This window comes from Limulus polyphemus, unplaced genomic scaffold (genome assembly GCF_000517525.1).
Source record: "Limulus polyphemus unplaced genomic scaffold, Limulus_polyphemus-2.1.2 Scaffold1760, whole genome shotgun sequence".
NCBI classification, from domain to species: Eukaryota; Metazoa; Arthropoda; class Merostomata; order Xiphosura; family Limulidae; genus Limulus; species Limulus polyphemus.
In genome coordinates this window covers 210,714-226,785 of record NW_013667370.1, presented here as the reverse complement: position 1 = coordinate 226,785, position 16,072 = coordinate 210,714, and the positions used below count along the sequence as shown (strand labels likewise).

General features: G+C 34.2%; 1 protein-coding gene across 1 annotated transcript in view; it reads left to right on the top strand.

The window, feature by feature from the left end:
- Window positions 1-16,072, top strand: part of LOC106464851 (prolow-density lipoprotein receptor-related protein 1-like) — a 141,039-nt gene that overhangs the window by 14,840 nt on the left and 110,127 nt on the right. The window contains exons 7-10 of the mRNA XM_013925008.2: window positions 809-1,042; window positions 7,490-7,670; window positions 8,437-8,641; window positions 14,157-14,346. Of these exons, the coding sequence (XP_013780462.1) occupies window positions 809-1,042; window positions 7,490-7,670; window positions 8,437-8,641; window positions 14,157-14,346 (810 nt within the window). The remainder of the gene's footprint in view (window positions 1-808; window positions 1,043-7,489; window positions 7,671-8,436; window positions 8,642-14,156; window positions 14,347-16,072) is intronic.

Genomic DNA, 16,072 nt, shown 5'->3' with positions numbered 1-16,072 from the left:
GTTTAGCTCATTAATTTAATACTACTGTACAAGCATTATTTATATTAATTAAAGTGGTCATGCAAAGGTTTATTGGATAATAACAAAAGTTAACAAACTTAGATTTTTATCATTTAAGTTTTTTCAACAGTTTTATATATATAAGCCAACATATGATGAATTAAGCCTAATATAACATCAGCAGAAACATTAACATATGTTTGTTGCTTTCATGTCTAAAAATAAAAATCACTATTTAAATAGTTCGTTTAACTGAATATGGATAGGGTTGGTCTAGTAAACTGACTCTGTGTTGAAGAAATGTTCACTATAATTATGAATTTACTATGTGTATATCTACATGAAATGTGGTAAGCTTTTAATAAAATGTACGTGTCTGTTGTATACAAAAGAAAAGTGTTACAAAAGTATTTGTACTCAAAATATGTAGATTAAAAAAGCTGCAGTTAAAGGGTCAAATTAGCAATGTAAGTTTAGATGATTTGTTGATAACATCAAATACATAATAATAAGTTGAATGGCACTCTGTAAAATGTCATGGCATGCACACTTTGATTTCCACTTGTGCACATTGGGTTAATATTGTATTTTTTTAATTTGGCTTTGATATATTAAGATTGATATTTAGATTAGGAATCACTTTTACTAGTAATAACCTGGCTGAATTATTTTATTGTAGAAAAACAGTGATTATCTATAAAGTTTCATTCTGTATAGGAGTAAAAATGTCTGTGTTTTTTCTTTCTTTTTTTATAGAGTTTTTATTTTATATTACATCAATCAAATGTTTCTTTTTTTTTTCTACCAGCTTATTCAGCCTTCCTTCTATTTTCCCAAGTTCTGAAAATAGAGAGTGTGCATTTGTTTGAAGAAACTAACCTTAATGCTCCTTACCCAACCATCTCAAACAAGAAGTTCATGAGAAATGTTATTGGTTTATCATTTGATTACAAATTGCAGAAGATCTTTTATTCAGATATTCAGAAAGGAAGTATCAACAGTGTTTTCTTCAATGGAACAAACCATACTGTACTTCTAGAAAGTAAGTCAAAAATTAAAGACTATTGTAAAATAAAAATCAATGTTTTAGAAGTAAGTTGGGGTTTAGGTTTTACTGAAAAGGGGCAGGGATTTATAAAGTAGGAATTTTTCCTCAAATCTCTCTGTATATATATATATATATATTGTGTTATATCTTGTCCATAGCTCATCCATAAAAATGTTTCATATAATGTGTTCATATTCCACCTTTAGCCATTTTACAGTTCATTAAAAGTGCCATCAATGATTTTCACCGCATTCTGAACACTTTTAGGCATGAAAGCCGGTCTTGTAAGCCTATATTCTTTGTATTGTTTGAATCCACTTTACTAATACTATATGTACCTCACTGCCTTTGCATCTGAATGATACAGGAATCATTGTTTAACTTGTATAGGTGAATCATGTTTAATGTAGAGAAAATAGACCTTATTTGAAACATGGTGGTTGTATCTTTACACAGAGAATCCAACTTACCCACATTTCACACAATCTATTCAAAAAAAGTTATGAGTATACTACACTTGCTTCAGCTGACACACACCCACTCACTGTCAATGGTCAGATATTCTGCAGTCAACTGTGGAAAGTCCAAAGCTACATCACCTGCTTTCTGTTAAACCTTTGGACTGTACAGTGTGTTGTTTCATGGGTTCAAGCATGCATTGCGTGAAAACAGAATCAGTTTCTGCATTTTTCATAAGAGCTGGCCAATAGCAATTGTAAAGAGCAATGACATAATCTCCTATAAAAGAAATATACAGACTTAAATACCTTTTCCTCCAGCTTCCACTCTTTTATGTGACCATTTATTGCTTCTACTCTTGAATCCACTTTTGTAACAAACCATCAAAGGGGAATTCTTCTGTAGGGTGCTGTTTACACTCCTTTTGCAAAATGAATGACATCAGAGCTTTTTCACCCTGTTTATGTAGATAATTCTTTATCCACAAAAGCTGCATTATGTGATTGTATGTATAAATGTTTTCACCATCATTTAATAATATGTGATGAATAATAATCTGGTCCATTAGCAATTCTCAGTAATTTATGATCGAAAGAAGCTAGCTACAGAGATCAGCACTAACGGTTAACCCAGTTTTAATGTAATTTAGTATACCAATTCAACTAGGAGCAATAAGCCAAAATATATATAATTATTAGAATGCATTAGGTCATCAGCTAGTTTACTTTCACTGTTATCAGTTATTTCAGTCATAATCCCAACAATATTTCATGCAGTTTGGCAAGCATAGAAGATTTAGGTTAGTCCTAAGTTAATATACTAAGCTAATAATGCAGAAAAATTCTTGTAATAATATATACATATAACAAATATAATAAAATAACTTTTTATAAAGTCAAATACAGATCAATATATATATATGTGTGTGTGTGTGTGTGTGTGTTTAACCTAGCTAGCTGTAGTTATATAGAATGTTTTAATGCTACAAAAATGATTGAAACAAGAAAGTCAAAACTACAAAAACTGAGAGGCTTAAAATAAAAAACATTTTATCCCTACTTTGGCAAATCACTGGGATTATGTTAGTCACAGGGGTTTTACTCCCAACTATTTGTGGTTCCCAAGAAGACCAGGGACCGGCATCCTGTCATTGATTTATCCCATCTCAATCAGTATGTTTACACTCACTTTACTATGGAGACATACCTTTCTCTTCGGTTGTCATTTTCTCCAGGTCTTTGGATGACCAAGGTGGATGTTTTCAATGCTTACCTAAACATTCCTGTGGTGGAGCTTTCCCATCCATATTTTCAGTTTCTCCAGCAGGGGATTGTGTACCAGTTTTGCGCCTTATCTTTCAGACTAGCCTCAGCACCATACGTGTTTTATTGTGTGTTCCACTCCTTTGCTTGAAATATTCATGCCATGGGGTTGTGTTTCCGTGTTTATTTGGACAACTGGCTTCTTGCTCATTCTGAATGGGAATCAGCCTGTCACACTCGTCAGCTCTTGGCTGAAGTTACACAGGTGGGATGGTTGGTCAAGATGGATAAGCCTTTCTTTTGTCCTACCCAATACCTTATCCATTTGGGTGTTTTCTTCAACACCCATCTCAGTCGAGCCCAACCTTTTCCTTGCCGGCTCCATTCTATGGAATAGGCCATTTCGAAAGCCCTGCCTGTTCCTTCACTTACAGCTCGCAAGGTGTTCTATCGCTTTTCGGGATGTGATCCTCCATGATCTCTCTCATACCCCAGGGCAGGGCTCATATGTGGTTTTTGTAAGTGGGTCCTTCATAATCAATGGATCCTTGCCTGAGATCCCTTAGGTACTTCTATATCCCTTCCATAATCCCTTGTAGATGATCTCCATTGGTGGTTGAACAGACCCCACACGTCGGCGGGAGTCCCTTTTCCTCCTCTGCAGCCAGATTTACATCTGTTCACGGATGAATCCCTTCAGGGCTGGGGTGTCTGTTTGGTTCACCATGAGGTTTTGGGTCATTGGTCTGTAGATGAGATTTCTCTTCTCAAACTCCTGGCTGTTCATTGGGCTTTGGATTAATTTCTTTCTCTTGCCAGCTGCTGACCAAGCACGAAGGTGGTACCAGGTCCAGATCCTTTGGTTTTTGCAGTGGATCAGTGCAAATGGTTGACTGTATGTCCGAGTTTCTCACGTAGCTCTTTCAGAGGGGTTCTTCAGTCTTCTCAGTTTTGGTGTTTTGAGTGGCGTTAGCCCATACATTCTGTTTTTCCTGCTTCCGCAGCATCATTGCTTCCCCTGTCCTTTCCATGGTGATCTGTTCCTTCTGGCTCTGTCGGCCACCGAGGTGTCAGTCACTCCTGGACTGGGACATTGACATGGTCCTTCATGCTCTCACTTTACCTCATTAGAACCTCTATGTGTTTCATGTTTCACTTCTCTTTGAGGGTGTACTTCCTTCTCTTCCTCCTGGCCTGCGGGTGTTGTAGATTGGATATTTTTGCCCTTGACGTTACCAGGACCTTGTACCACACTTCCTACCTTATCCTATATCAGGATAATAATAATAAGGTAAATCCTTTTTTTCCCTATCTGCCTATCCTATATATCTCATCTCTACCCTCGTCCTGATCCAGATAGACTCCTCTGTCCTGTCTGTGCCCTCCATTGTTCTATTGCTCACATGGCTTCCTTCCAGGGTCCTCGTTCCTGCCTTTTTATCCCTTGGCAGCCTTCCTGTTTCTGTGATCTTTTTCCAGTTACCCTGATCAATTGGATTTGATGTTTGATCCACTTGACCTATTCCTCCTTTTCTCCTTCCCAGAGTGATCTCATTCCCGTTTCTTCACATCAGATCTGTCATCTTACCTTCTCCCTTGCATCTTTGAGTTTCTTGACGATTGGAATAGGTTCTACGATGGGGCATGTGGACGACTCCTCACACGTTCATCTCCCACTACTTTTACTACATCTCTGTTTCTGCTTCCTTGGGATATCACCTGTCACCTGTGGCAATTCTACAGACTTTGGCGAGGCTGTAACATGAGGTAAGCCCTCACTAATGCTTTTATTTTCTTTCAGAGGCCCTTGCTTCGCTTCACTTTGGATCCCCCTCTGTGGCGACGGTGCCTGACCAGATATTCTGTCTGTACTCAGAATTGGTTCCACTTAGGTAGCTATAATCATTCGCAGACATCTTGATATCAAATCCGCACTGTAACCCATGTTGATTCTTATACATTTTTCATTTGTATGCTCACCCTTGAAGATGGGATGTTTAACAAGATCACTAGAATGTACATTCCTCGTGATAATTGTGTCATAATATGACCATCCCATACCATACCACCCATGGACAGCATGGGTAAAGCAGAAGGAGATTGCTGCCCATCCCTGCCATGCCTAGATTGAATAAATCTGTGTTGTATGCTTTTCGAAATAGGGTTTCATGATCACCAATTGGTGTTGCAGTCCCTCTGGACTCTCCACTTCACTTTCCCCCCTTTCTTCCAGTGGAGTATGAGAGTCTTACCACTTACAAGTTGCTGGAGTGGTTGACCATGGAGGCAAACTGCTGGATGGGTTCCACAAAAATGGCTATAACCATTCAGTTCAGAGTAGGGCAGTGGTGTTCTGCTGGTAGAGGGAGTTACAAGATCCTCCAGAGTTGAGATGTGGCCAAATGCAATTCACCCCTCCAGTTGGGTACCCTCCTCCTAACCTTGCACGATTGTCGGTACTCAGTGAATGAGTTTTGGAGATCGAGTGAAACAATCACATAAGTCCTCACACAGGTTTCAGGTTGTTCATCTTCCCCTCTCGACTTGTCTTCTGTGTTGTGGGTCGCAGAAGGTCTACGTGGCCTGTATCCACTTCTATCTTGGTTTTACCCTCATTGAGTGACGATGTTGTTTCGGGTGGGTTTCATGGTAACAGGTGTTTGTGCGATGGACTTCCCTTGGATTCCAGATGACACTTTTCCAGATCCCTGGCATTAGGCTACCCTGCGAGTTCCTGGAGTCAAATGCTAGGTTCTCTCACTTAACTATGGGACTTGAGGTGAAGACAGTATGACTCTCATTCTACCCTCGCGAGGATGTCAGTACCCAGCGAGTGAGGTTTTGGATGTAGTTGACTTACCGAGTACAGTCCGTCGCACCCTAGCCACTCTACACCATGGAACACATCCTCACTTGCGAACTTTCCATCGTGGGATTGAGTAATCCTGATTTCTCATTAAGATCACAATGTTTAACTGTCCTCTCCCACATGGATATGCTCCTTTTAATGCTCCGCCATGTGTGGTCCTCCTGATCAGATTGATGTTCATGGCAAAGAGATACCTGGCTCAGATGTGATTCAGTACCCCTCTTCAAATCATCTGATCTGTTTCTCTCATTTTGGGTGTGTCCTCTGGATGCATCCAGGGGATATGCTGTACTTCCCTTGCACAGGTTCTTCCTCCATTTCAGTGTGGGATTCAAGCTAATCTTGTGAGCGGAGGGAGAGTATCGTATTGGAAGTTATAATTTTCCTGAATGAAAATGTATTTCCGACAGATACTTCCTTCCGCTCACACTTCCCACCTGTCCTCCCCACAATCTTCTGGTGCTCACATCTTTGCAGTGATAGTTCGGTAGTGGCATTTAGAGGGAGTCACATGCGTCATGTGATAGTAGTGCACTTTTATTGGTGGAGAGGTGACACATGATGAACTGTATGAGAGACATGTAGGAACTTTGGATTCCAACAGAGGGAGGATGAAGGCTTTTGGCATGTTTTGTGAAAAATGTTTGGTTATAGAGGGCAGCACAAAATGAGAAAAGCTAATCTTGTGAGTGGAGGGAAGTAGCTATTGGAAATAGATTTTCATTTAGGAAAATTATAGCAATATGTGAGATCACTTGTTTCAATGAAGCCAAAGGCCCGTTCCTTGACTATTCCCTGGTAGTAATATTGCAAAGATATGCCAACAATGTTTTACTTGGACTCGTTTTTACATTCATCTACAATTAGAGTAAAATATTTGGCAGCAGAGACCTCTTTGCAAATTTGTTTTAAAAGAATATTGTCAGCAGATTCTAGGAGGCCATTTTGTATTTCTGGGCTTCGTAGACTATGAAAATTTTATCAAAGTGGGTGAATGTTTGAAAACAAGTCCCATTAATTTGGTTGCAAATATGGAAACAGCTTTAAATTTCATTTATAGAAAATTACAACATATGATTATTTTGGATTTAAAACAAAAAGGGCAAGCCACAAATATAGAACTAACCTTGAGTTTAGATGCTAGGGAGTGTTACAAGAATGAAACTATCAAATTTGAGTTTAAATGTTAGAGGTGTTGCAAGCATGGTACCTAATTTGAGTTCAGATTTTAAAAGGTGTTGCAAGCATGGAACCTAATTTTAATTTATATTTTAAAAGGTGTTGCAAGCATGGAACCTAATTTTAATTTATATTTTAAAAGGTGTTGCAAGCATGGAACCTAATTTGAGTTTAGATTTTAGAAGGTGTTGCAGGCATGTAACCTAATTTGAGTTTAGATTTTAGAAGGTGTTGCAGGCATATAACCTAATTTGAGTTTAGATTTTTGAAGATGTTGCAAACATGGAACCTAACTTTAGATTTTAGTGGACATTAGAAGTATGGAATGAAACTTTAGTTTGGATTTTAGTGGGTGTTACTAGCATGGAATAAAACTTTAGTTTGGATTTTAGTGGGTGTTACTAGCATGGAATGAAACTTTAGTTTGGATTTTAGTGGGTGTTACTAGCATGGAATGAAACTTTAGTTTGGATTTTAGTGGGTGTTACTAGCATGGAATGAAACTTTAGTTTGGATTTTAGTGGGTGTTACTAGCATGGAATGAAACTTTAGTTTGGATTTTAGTGGGTGTTACTAGCATGGAATGAAACTTCAGTATAGATTTTAGTGGGTGTTACTAGCATGGATTTAATTATGATTTCAACAATTGTTTTATTTTGTTCAATTCCATAGAGCAAGGTTCTGTTGAAGGATTGGCTTTTGACTCTATTCATAAGGAATTATATTGGACCAGTCACCGGGATGCTTCTGTCAGCCGTTTAAGTTTAAGATCTCCTCATGCTCGTCCTGAAGAAATCATCAAATTAAGATCAGAGGACAAGCCCCGGGGAATTGACCTAGACAGTTGTGCTTTGTAAGTATTATTCTAGATATCACACAGTGCTCTTAGAGAACAGTCTGCCTCTAACACTTTCTTTTCTACTGCTCATCTTCATGTGTCATTGATATTTTTCATTAGTATTTAAGTTGCCTGTTTCAACTGATAGTTTGAAACTAGTGATGATATATTTAAGTGAAGTGTCATGTTTTTACCAGTCTTCTCTAAGTGATCAACCTATGATGAAGTTAGAAAAAATGTCTTGTGTATACTCTTTAAGTTGGTCATGTTTCAGTGGAAGTAACATACCTAAATTTACTCTGATTTGACTTGAAGTCTAATTGGTGATGTATTAACGAGTATTAGGAAACAAATTTATTGCTAATTAAAAAAGCTAAGTAGGGTTTGCTAGTGAACTTAAAAAACTGAACTAAACAACATAGGGATAGAAGTGGACATGTCACTTGATCCGACTAATGATCACGTAGCAGACTAAGCCCTCTCAACTTTACAAGGAGAATAAAATCCCTACACTACTGGCTTCCCTACTTTGTCTTTGGAAAGCTTAGTGTTTGAATAAAATCTCGGTTTTCATCATTATACCTTTCCTTTAGTTAACTTTAGAATACTACTTTTATGACAATTTTACAATTGAGTAACATTTTACGATTGGAAATTCTGGTTCATTTTGTTTTGCCAGTGTTATTAACTTTCCCATTAGTATTTTGAGTAATTTTTTTTTTCCATTCTTTTAGTTTTAAGTACCAAATAATTGAATTTCCTGCATATTTGTCCCTTGTAGTCGAGTCTATTGGACTAACTGGAACACGCAACATCCTGCCATCCAGAGAGCCTACCTAAGTGGATATGGACTTCAGTCTATCATTACCACTGACATTAAGATGCCTAATGGTTTGACCATTGACCACAAAGCACAAAAACTGTACTGGACAGATGCCAGGCTGGATAAGATTGAACGATGTAATTTGGATGGAAGTAGTCGTTCGGTGAGCATCTTATGTTATAATGATATTCGTATGGTTAGGATTGTTCTGTATTTTATTCTATCTTTTCTAATAAGAAATGCAAGAAAACTGAATTTACTTTAATTTCCAGTGATTAGTGCTCTCTTAAAACATTTAATTAATTTTAACTAATGTTATGTAGGAGAATGTAACTCAAATATTTTCTTCGTATTCTAATACAGAAGGGAGCTTGAACACCAGAATGGCACCCTAAGTTTTCATCTCATCACATGTAGACATTTTCATACACTGAAACCTTGCATGGTGTAAAAAGAAGTGTTTGTATGTTAAATATATTTCTCATTTAGTAACTGTAACACATAATTGATTGAACTTAGCTCTGAAAGTTTTATTTCTTGCTCTCCACAATCTCAAAGCCAGTAAAAACCAGGGTTCGGGCTAGAAAAAATAATTTGAGGAAATTGAAAAGGTTAGGTTTTTACTATAATGACACCTTTATTAGTCAGGTATAATTTTTTTATGGCTCAGTACCCAAACCTCTATTTATTTTGTATTCCTAACCCACAAATTACAAAATTCTTTACACACTACCCAATGGGGGGCAACATTTTGCATCATATTGAGTAATTTTATGTTTCTCCATATCATGTGGACTCAAATGTTTCAAACTGATCAGAAAAATTGAATAAAAATTACTTCTTTTCTGTGTGACGTACATAAAAAAAGTAAACAATAATCAGTGTGATTAATTACGATAGGGCCACCAATAATCCTAAGATTAATGGTGTGACTTGTTTTAACTCCCTCACCACAGGCAGGGTAAAGTGTGCATGTCATGATTTGTTAGAGAGCTACATTCAAAATTTAATTAAATTACTTTATTATCATGGTATACAAATAAACTTGGCATCAAAACATAGATAATAAATTAAAATTTAAATATTATATAGGTTTTAAGTTCTTAATTTTATATGGAAATATTTTTAAAAATCCTCAATCTCTCCTAATATGAAAATTGTGACGTTTGCTCTCTAGGTCTTCCCTTTTATCTAATTTATTTATTATCCCTTTGGGAAGTATGAAATATAATGTAAATTGCTCATTATAAGTTTTTATAGCTTTCAATCTTATTTGTTTATGGAGCCATAAACTAGAAAATCAGACCCACTTGACACACCAACCTAGCACATCCTCTCTTTCACAAATTACCAGAAGTTCTCTCTAATGTTTAACACTACATTATGTATAACCAATAGAAAGCCAAAGTTTTAATTTCTCTAATAATGTATTACATTGTTTGCTGTACAGAGAATCCACTTCCATTTCAGTCTTTATTCTCACATGAAACACATTGACGAGCTTAGTTGAACTTTTATCCTTTTAACAACTGCTACACTTTTTTAAATACCTTTCTGTACATGCCATAAAGTGTTAACAAGTTACATTCAAAACCTATCTAAACCTATTTACTCTCAATGTATTTTAATTAAATTAGCATTATCAAATACCTTATAATTCAAAGTTTTATATTATCCAAGTTATTATTCATTTATTTCAGTTGTCACATAATGTGCATATCATTGAAATACCTTAGGTTTGATTGCTTATGTATCTTTCAGCTTACGTTCAGTACCTCTATGACAGTCTAGACAAACCTCTGTAGGTATAAGCTCAAATCCAGACACATTAGTTTTGTATTTCAACAGGTAGAATTCTTAGGAAATGGTTATATCTCATCTTCACTGCTAGATGCCAGGCTCACATTACAAAGTAATCTTTTGCTAAGCAACAATATTTTGTAGATATTAATGTGATGCTTATAACCAATAGAAAGAGCAGATTTCATGGTTAGTCTCTCCAGGCTAGAAAGAAAGTAAGTGATAGATTATTTTTCAAGTGACAAGTGAATTGCTGCATTGTGTCCATTGTAGAGATCAGCAGTGTCCCTAGTGCTTGGCTATTGTTCTTGCCTTATACATGTTAGTTTGATAGACAGGTAAATTGCAACTAGGTTTTACTTTTATATTTTTTTTAATTATGTATTATTTGTGTTTTAAAATTTATATTTGAAAGGTTAATATTTTTTTTTCTACTTTTATCTGTGGCTGACTTGCTTATGAACACTTATAAAAATAGGCATGTGTAAGTGCCATTTTGCATGCAGCAAATGCGTTTCTGCCCAGTGTCTTCCAGTTATAACTTTATAATGGCCTGCAGGCACCAGTTAACGTATTGACATAAATACTAAAAGACAAAGTATTCAAAAGGAAAAGAAAATATTAAAAATAAGTTATAAAGTGAATAGATAAAGATGTGAAATTAGGCATATAATCCAAAGAAGATATTTTAAGACTACTCTGTGAAGGTATGTACATATTTCCATTTCTTAATTTTAAACATTTCAATCTAGTGTACGTTCATGATAATAGCTAGTTAGTGATATGGTTGAGAAAATAGAAAATAAAATACAAACATTTACTTTAAAAAACTTTTTATATTCATTTAGGAGGTTCTAGAAATTATGCAAGTGAAATGTTAAAACTGTAAGTAAACAAATAGTATTTTTATACTCAAAATGAAAATCACCTTGCAGGTGAACTATTCAGAGTCTGAGTGCAACTAAGTACAAGTAATAACGAATTTTTTATTATAAGTAGTAGAAGAAAGCAAAATTGAATATTTTATTTTTCTAAAGCTACATACTTTTAGGAGGATTCTTGTCAAAAATCTTCCACTAATTTTATTTTTGGAATGAAATATAACAATAGCAATATTAGGTGCTGTGGATCTCCACACTTGGTAATCATAGGGCTAATGGCTCTTATCACATTGTTAGAATGCCAAAAAAATTATAGTAGATATAGGACATTATATGCTTTTTACTTGTTATTATTTTGTGTTCTTAGGTGCATTATATAATTAACTAAAAAATAATATAGTGTAGTAGTACCGTTAGTATAAAAAAGTAGGGTTACATTTCATCAACAGTCAATAGCTAAAAAAAAAAAAGAAAAGAAGAGCCAGGTAAGTACTATATTTCTTGTTTCTCATGTGTATTCTTTATTTATTATTATAAAAATAACTAAAATGTAAAAATTAGAAACTTATTAGGTTAGGTATGGTTAAATTAGGTAAGATAAAAAAATAATAATAATTTGCAATGTATGCTCACAAGTAGCTCATACAATACATAATTTGATAGGGTAACATGAGCTACATGTTCGCAGGGTGATTTAAACGTGTGACAGGATTATTACTTAGACATGGTTCAAAGAGCAATAAAGCAATAAAATTTAAGTATAAACAAATGTAATTTCTTGTTACACTATGAAATCATTCTAAAAAGGAAAAAAAGGCTGAATTGGCTTTATTTCATATATTTTTTTATGGTGGTTATGAGATCAGTCAAGTTGACCCACTTAGTACAGAATTAGGGTAGAGAAAATAACAGAAAATATATAAAGTTTTACTGAAAAAAATGTTTGAAATTTATTTAGGAGGTTTTTAGAGATTATGCAAATGAAATTCAACAGTTTTCAGATGAAGTGAAGAATTGTTAATGTTAACATGAAAATAACTTTGCACTCAGAGCAGTTAACACTTTGCCTCCTTATGTTCACAGAGAAATTTTTAGTAAAAATGTTTCATTCAAAATTCTAATTTTTCTGTCTACAGAAGACAATGTTTACTATAAGCTTTTGAAATTTCATGAAGATACACAAAACATATTAGAAATTATATCATGGAAACTAACGGTCAATTTTGGGTCACAAACTCCGGCAAATCGACCAAGCCTATAGCTAGAAAGTTAATGTGTGTTTTATATTCATTATATTATTACATACTTGACTATAACTTAAGAAGAGTGGTTTGCTTTATTCTAGCTCATTATAAAAAAAAAAAGCTATTGTGTAAACTGCATTTTTATTTGTTTACAAAATATATATAAAAGGAATCTTAGGATTTTGTGTTATACAAACTTCCCTAAGTATATTTTAAGTAGGTAAATACTCAGTCTTGAAAAAAAAAATCTAAATTTTGATTGTGGCATTAAAGTCTTTTGTACAGTGCCCTGGCAGAATAAGTTGAGCAGCCACGAAGAATTAACAGTACAATGGTTTTATGTCAATGATAGTGAATTATATGAGATGTACATTCCACACACTTGGATACTGGTATTTAGTTGCATTACCATGTGCATTGGATAATGCTAAGATGCAATTTGGCATGATATCAACTGGTTTCATCCTCAACTGCTCTGAATTGGTGGGCAGTATGAGTAATGGGCAGTGCCATTCTTTTCAGGAGTGATAATTTTATTCTGCCAAGGCAATGTAGTTAACTCTAGAATTACTAAAGAGGTCCATATCAGTATTATAAACATATTTTTAATAACTGTTTATACATCAAATTGCTTGTGAGTCCATGGCTTTCTTGAGGAAAATAACCATCAGTATTCAGTTAATCCCACTAATTACTGCTGGAGTCACCTATGTATTATATATTCATCCAGTTTGTTTGGTGAGTTCGTAACATTGAGTGTTGTAAAAGGCAAAATATGAAATTATACAATATGATGCAGTATGTGAATCCCACCAATAGTGAGTGGTATAAAACAAGTTTGTAATTTGAGGGTTAAAGTACACATTGATAGCTGAATACTGTATCTTTAATTTCAATATTAATAACGATGTGTTTATTGAATTAAACATAATATATATAATGAACACCAGAATATTTACTAGTATCTGATTTCAGTATGTTTTTAACAAAAAAAACAACATATAAATGACTATAAACTGAATGGAAACTTTTTCTCAGAAAAAAAAAGTCAAAGTTGGATTTTTTTAATACTCCATGAAATTATTACATTAAATAAATCTGACTCAAAAGACAGCACAGAAACCAAGCAAGTTGCTAAAACTATGAGTTTTATTTTTATTAAATTGTTCCATCATAGATTGAAAAAAAAAGAAAAAGAAAAAAATTAATCACTGTCATATTGTGTCAGTTTCATGTTAAATGGTTAATATCTAAGCTCTATTTGTACTTATGGATTGAACAACAAAATAAGATACCAAGTTTGTTAAAGAATCATAGGGAAACTTAAACAGTATACTTTTTAAAGTTACAAAATGCTATGAATATTTAATTTTTTTCAGTTGGTAAAATTACTTGTATATTAAAATTTTTTGTGTGTTTAAAAAACTGCTGATATCACACAGTTTATTGTGTTGTTTGATGTTTTTATGTACTTGATGTTCATAAATATACGTTTTCTTTGGTGTGTTTATTAAAGTTTGACTCTCAAGACTATTAAAGGCTTTTTATGTATTAAGTAACATTTTGAACAGTTAAAAGACTCAAGACCTTACAAAATAGTTATCAGAACTGAATAAGTCCAGAAATAGTTTATAGACTCCTGAAATATATTGTTTTGCCTTGTGAAGTAAGCTTAGATATAGCCTTGATAATATTGTTCATTATGATGCTAAAAGATTCTGTTATGCAGTAAACCATATATTGTATGCATTAGGTTTTAAAGCTAGAAGATCCTAAACATCCATTTGACCTAGCTGTGTATGGAGACTACATCTTTTGGACAGACTGGGTGGCTCATGCTGTGCTGAGAGCAAACAAGTATACTGGCGAAGAGGTCCATATATTGCGGAAGAACATTGCTCGACCAATGGGAATTACTGCTGTTGCCGAGGATGCAAATGATTGTATGTTTATAATATGTGTTCATATCTTTATTTTTTTTTTACAGTTACATTTAAATTGGTTTTCCATGAAAATAATTGCAAGATACATAGAGTATGATGTACTGCATTGAATAATTTTATATTCATATTCAGGTTGAGGAAATATGGCACATTTTTGAGAATCTTTTAATTGACTACAAGTTTGATAGAGCTCAGCATATTTCCTGTAAGCTCCTTTTAAATTATTTATAAGGTTACTAGAATGTTACTTAATTCATGGAATCCTTTTTTTTTTTATTGTGGTTATGATTGGTAGTGATGTTTGTTTTATGAATTATTTTAATAAGTATGGTGATAAAATACTTTGTGTGTAATTTGTTTCATGTTTGTGGGGCTGAGAGTGTATTGCATATTTTGTGTAATAATTTTTAGTTCTTCTTAAGATTGATAGTTTACTATTTGTTAGGTGAACATTTCTGAACAATTAATGTTTTAATGGTGATAGCTTACTGTGTGCATTTGATGAAATATTTTTGTAATGAAATTGTGGCATTGTAAGTTTTCATGTTAACATTTTTATATCAGACCAGTCCAGTTTAATTAGCATACTTTACTGTAAATCACTATACGTATAGTTAGCAAACAAACATGATACAATGAAATACCTTTTAAAGGAAATACTTTCCAAATAATAATGTTTTTATTAATTCCTGTCAAAGCTGTATAAGTTACATGTGCTAATCTACAATGTCATCTATGTTGTTTTGGCTCAACATGAGTTACGGATATGTAAAAAGTTTACAGTGGATTTCTCCATAATTAAAAACACCTTTTTGTTTGGAAAGCTTTCAGCTGTGTTTCTGTAAACATTATCAGACTTTAAATGTGGAGAAATTCTGTATGTAAGCATTTTCACATACCTGAAAAATAGCTTCCCTGTGAGGCATGGTCAACTTGCAAACAAACTCAACATGTACCTCTTTGACCTAATGGTCAACATTGGCTGTATTTCTAGCATAGTTTTTATAAATGGGGCTTGTGGTAGTATTGGCTTGGATTGATGGGCTAGGATATATATAGGTTTTTGGATGTAAATGATTGTATATGATGTGGTTATCTGTTACATATGTTTATTGACTTTATTAAAATTATCTGCATCAAGGTTATTGAGGTTAGGGATGAGAACTGAATCTTCATAATAGCTGTAAAATAGATTTCTTTTTCTTCCTCTGTCATTGCATTGAGTCATATTTGATATTGTGGCTTTACTGTAAGGAAACGTTGTTGCAAAAGATTTAATTTTTCAATAAAATAGGAAATTGTTTTGTTTTAAGGCACAGAAATTTTTCCTTCTTAATTCTTGCTTTTCTTTTATTAGCTTCCTTATTTTGTTATTTTGGCTTTTAATGAGAGGTTTGAGTGAAAATTATTAATGTATTCATTGAGGTTTGGGAAGTGAAAGTGGGCAGCTGAACAAACTTCTGTTAGGATTTGCAGCCTTGTCTGCATGGGCAGCAAGTGTGGAATCTGCTACAAGGGTGACAAAATCTTCAATGGGGATGGTGGTCAGGCTGATGGTTTCAGTCTTGTAGCATCTGCATAGATACTTGGTTGTTGGATTTTCTCAGGTGATCTTGTTGGAGATGGAGCTTAGATCGGTACTTAAGTGATTTGTGTTGGTGTTACTACTGTTATGGTGAAGATCTGAAGTGCTTTGTGGTCTGGTAGTTGGGAGACTGGAAGTTGT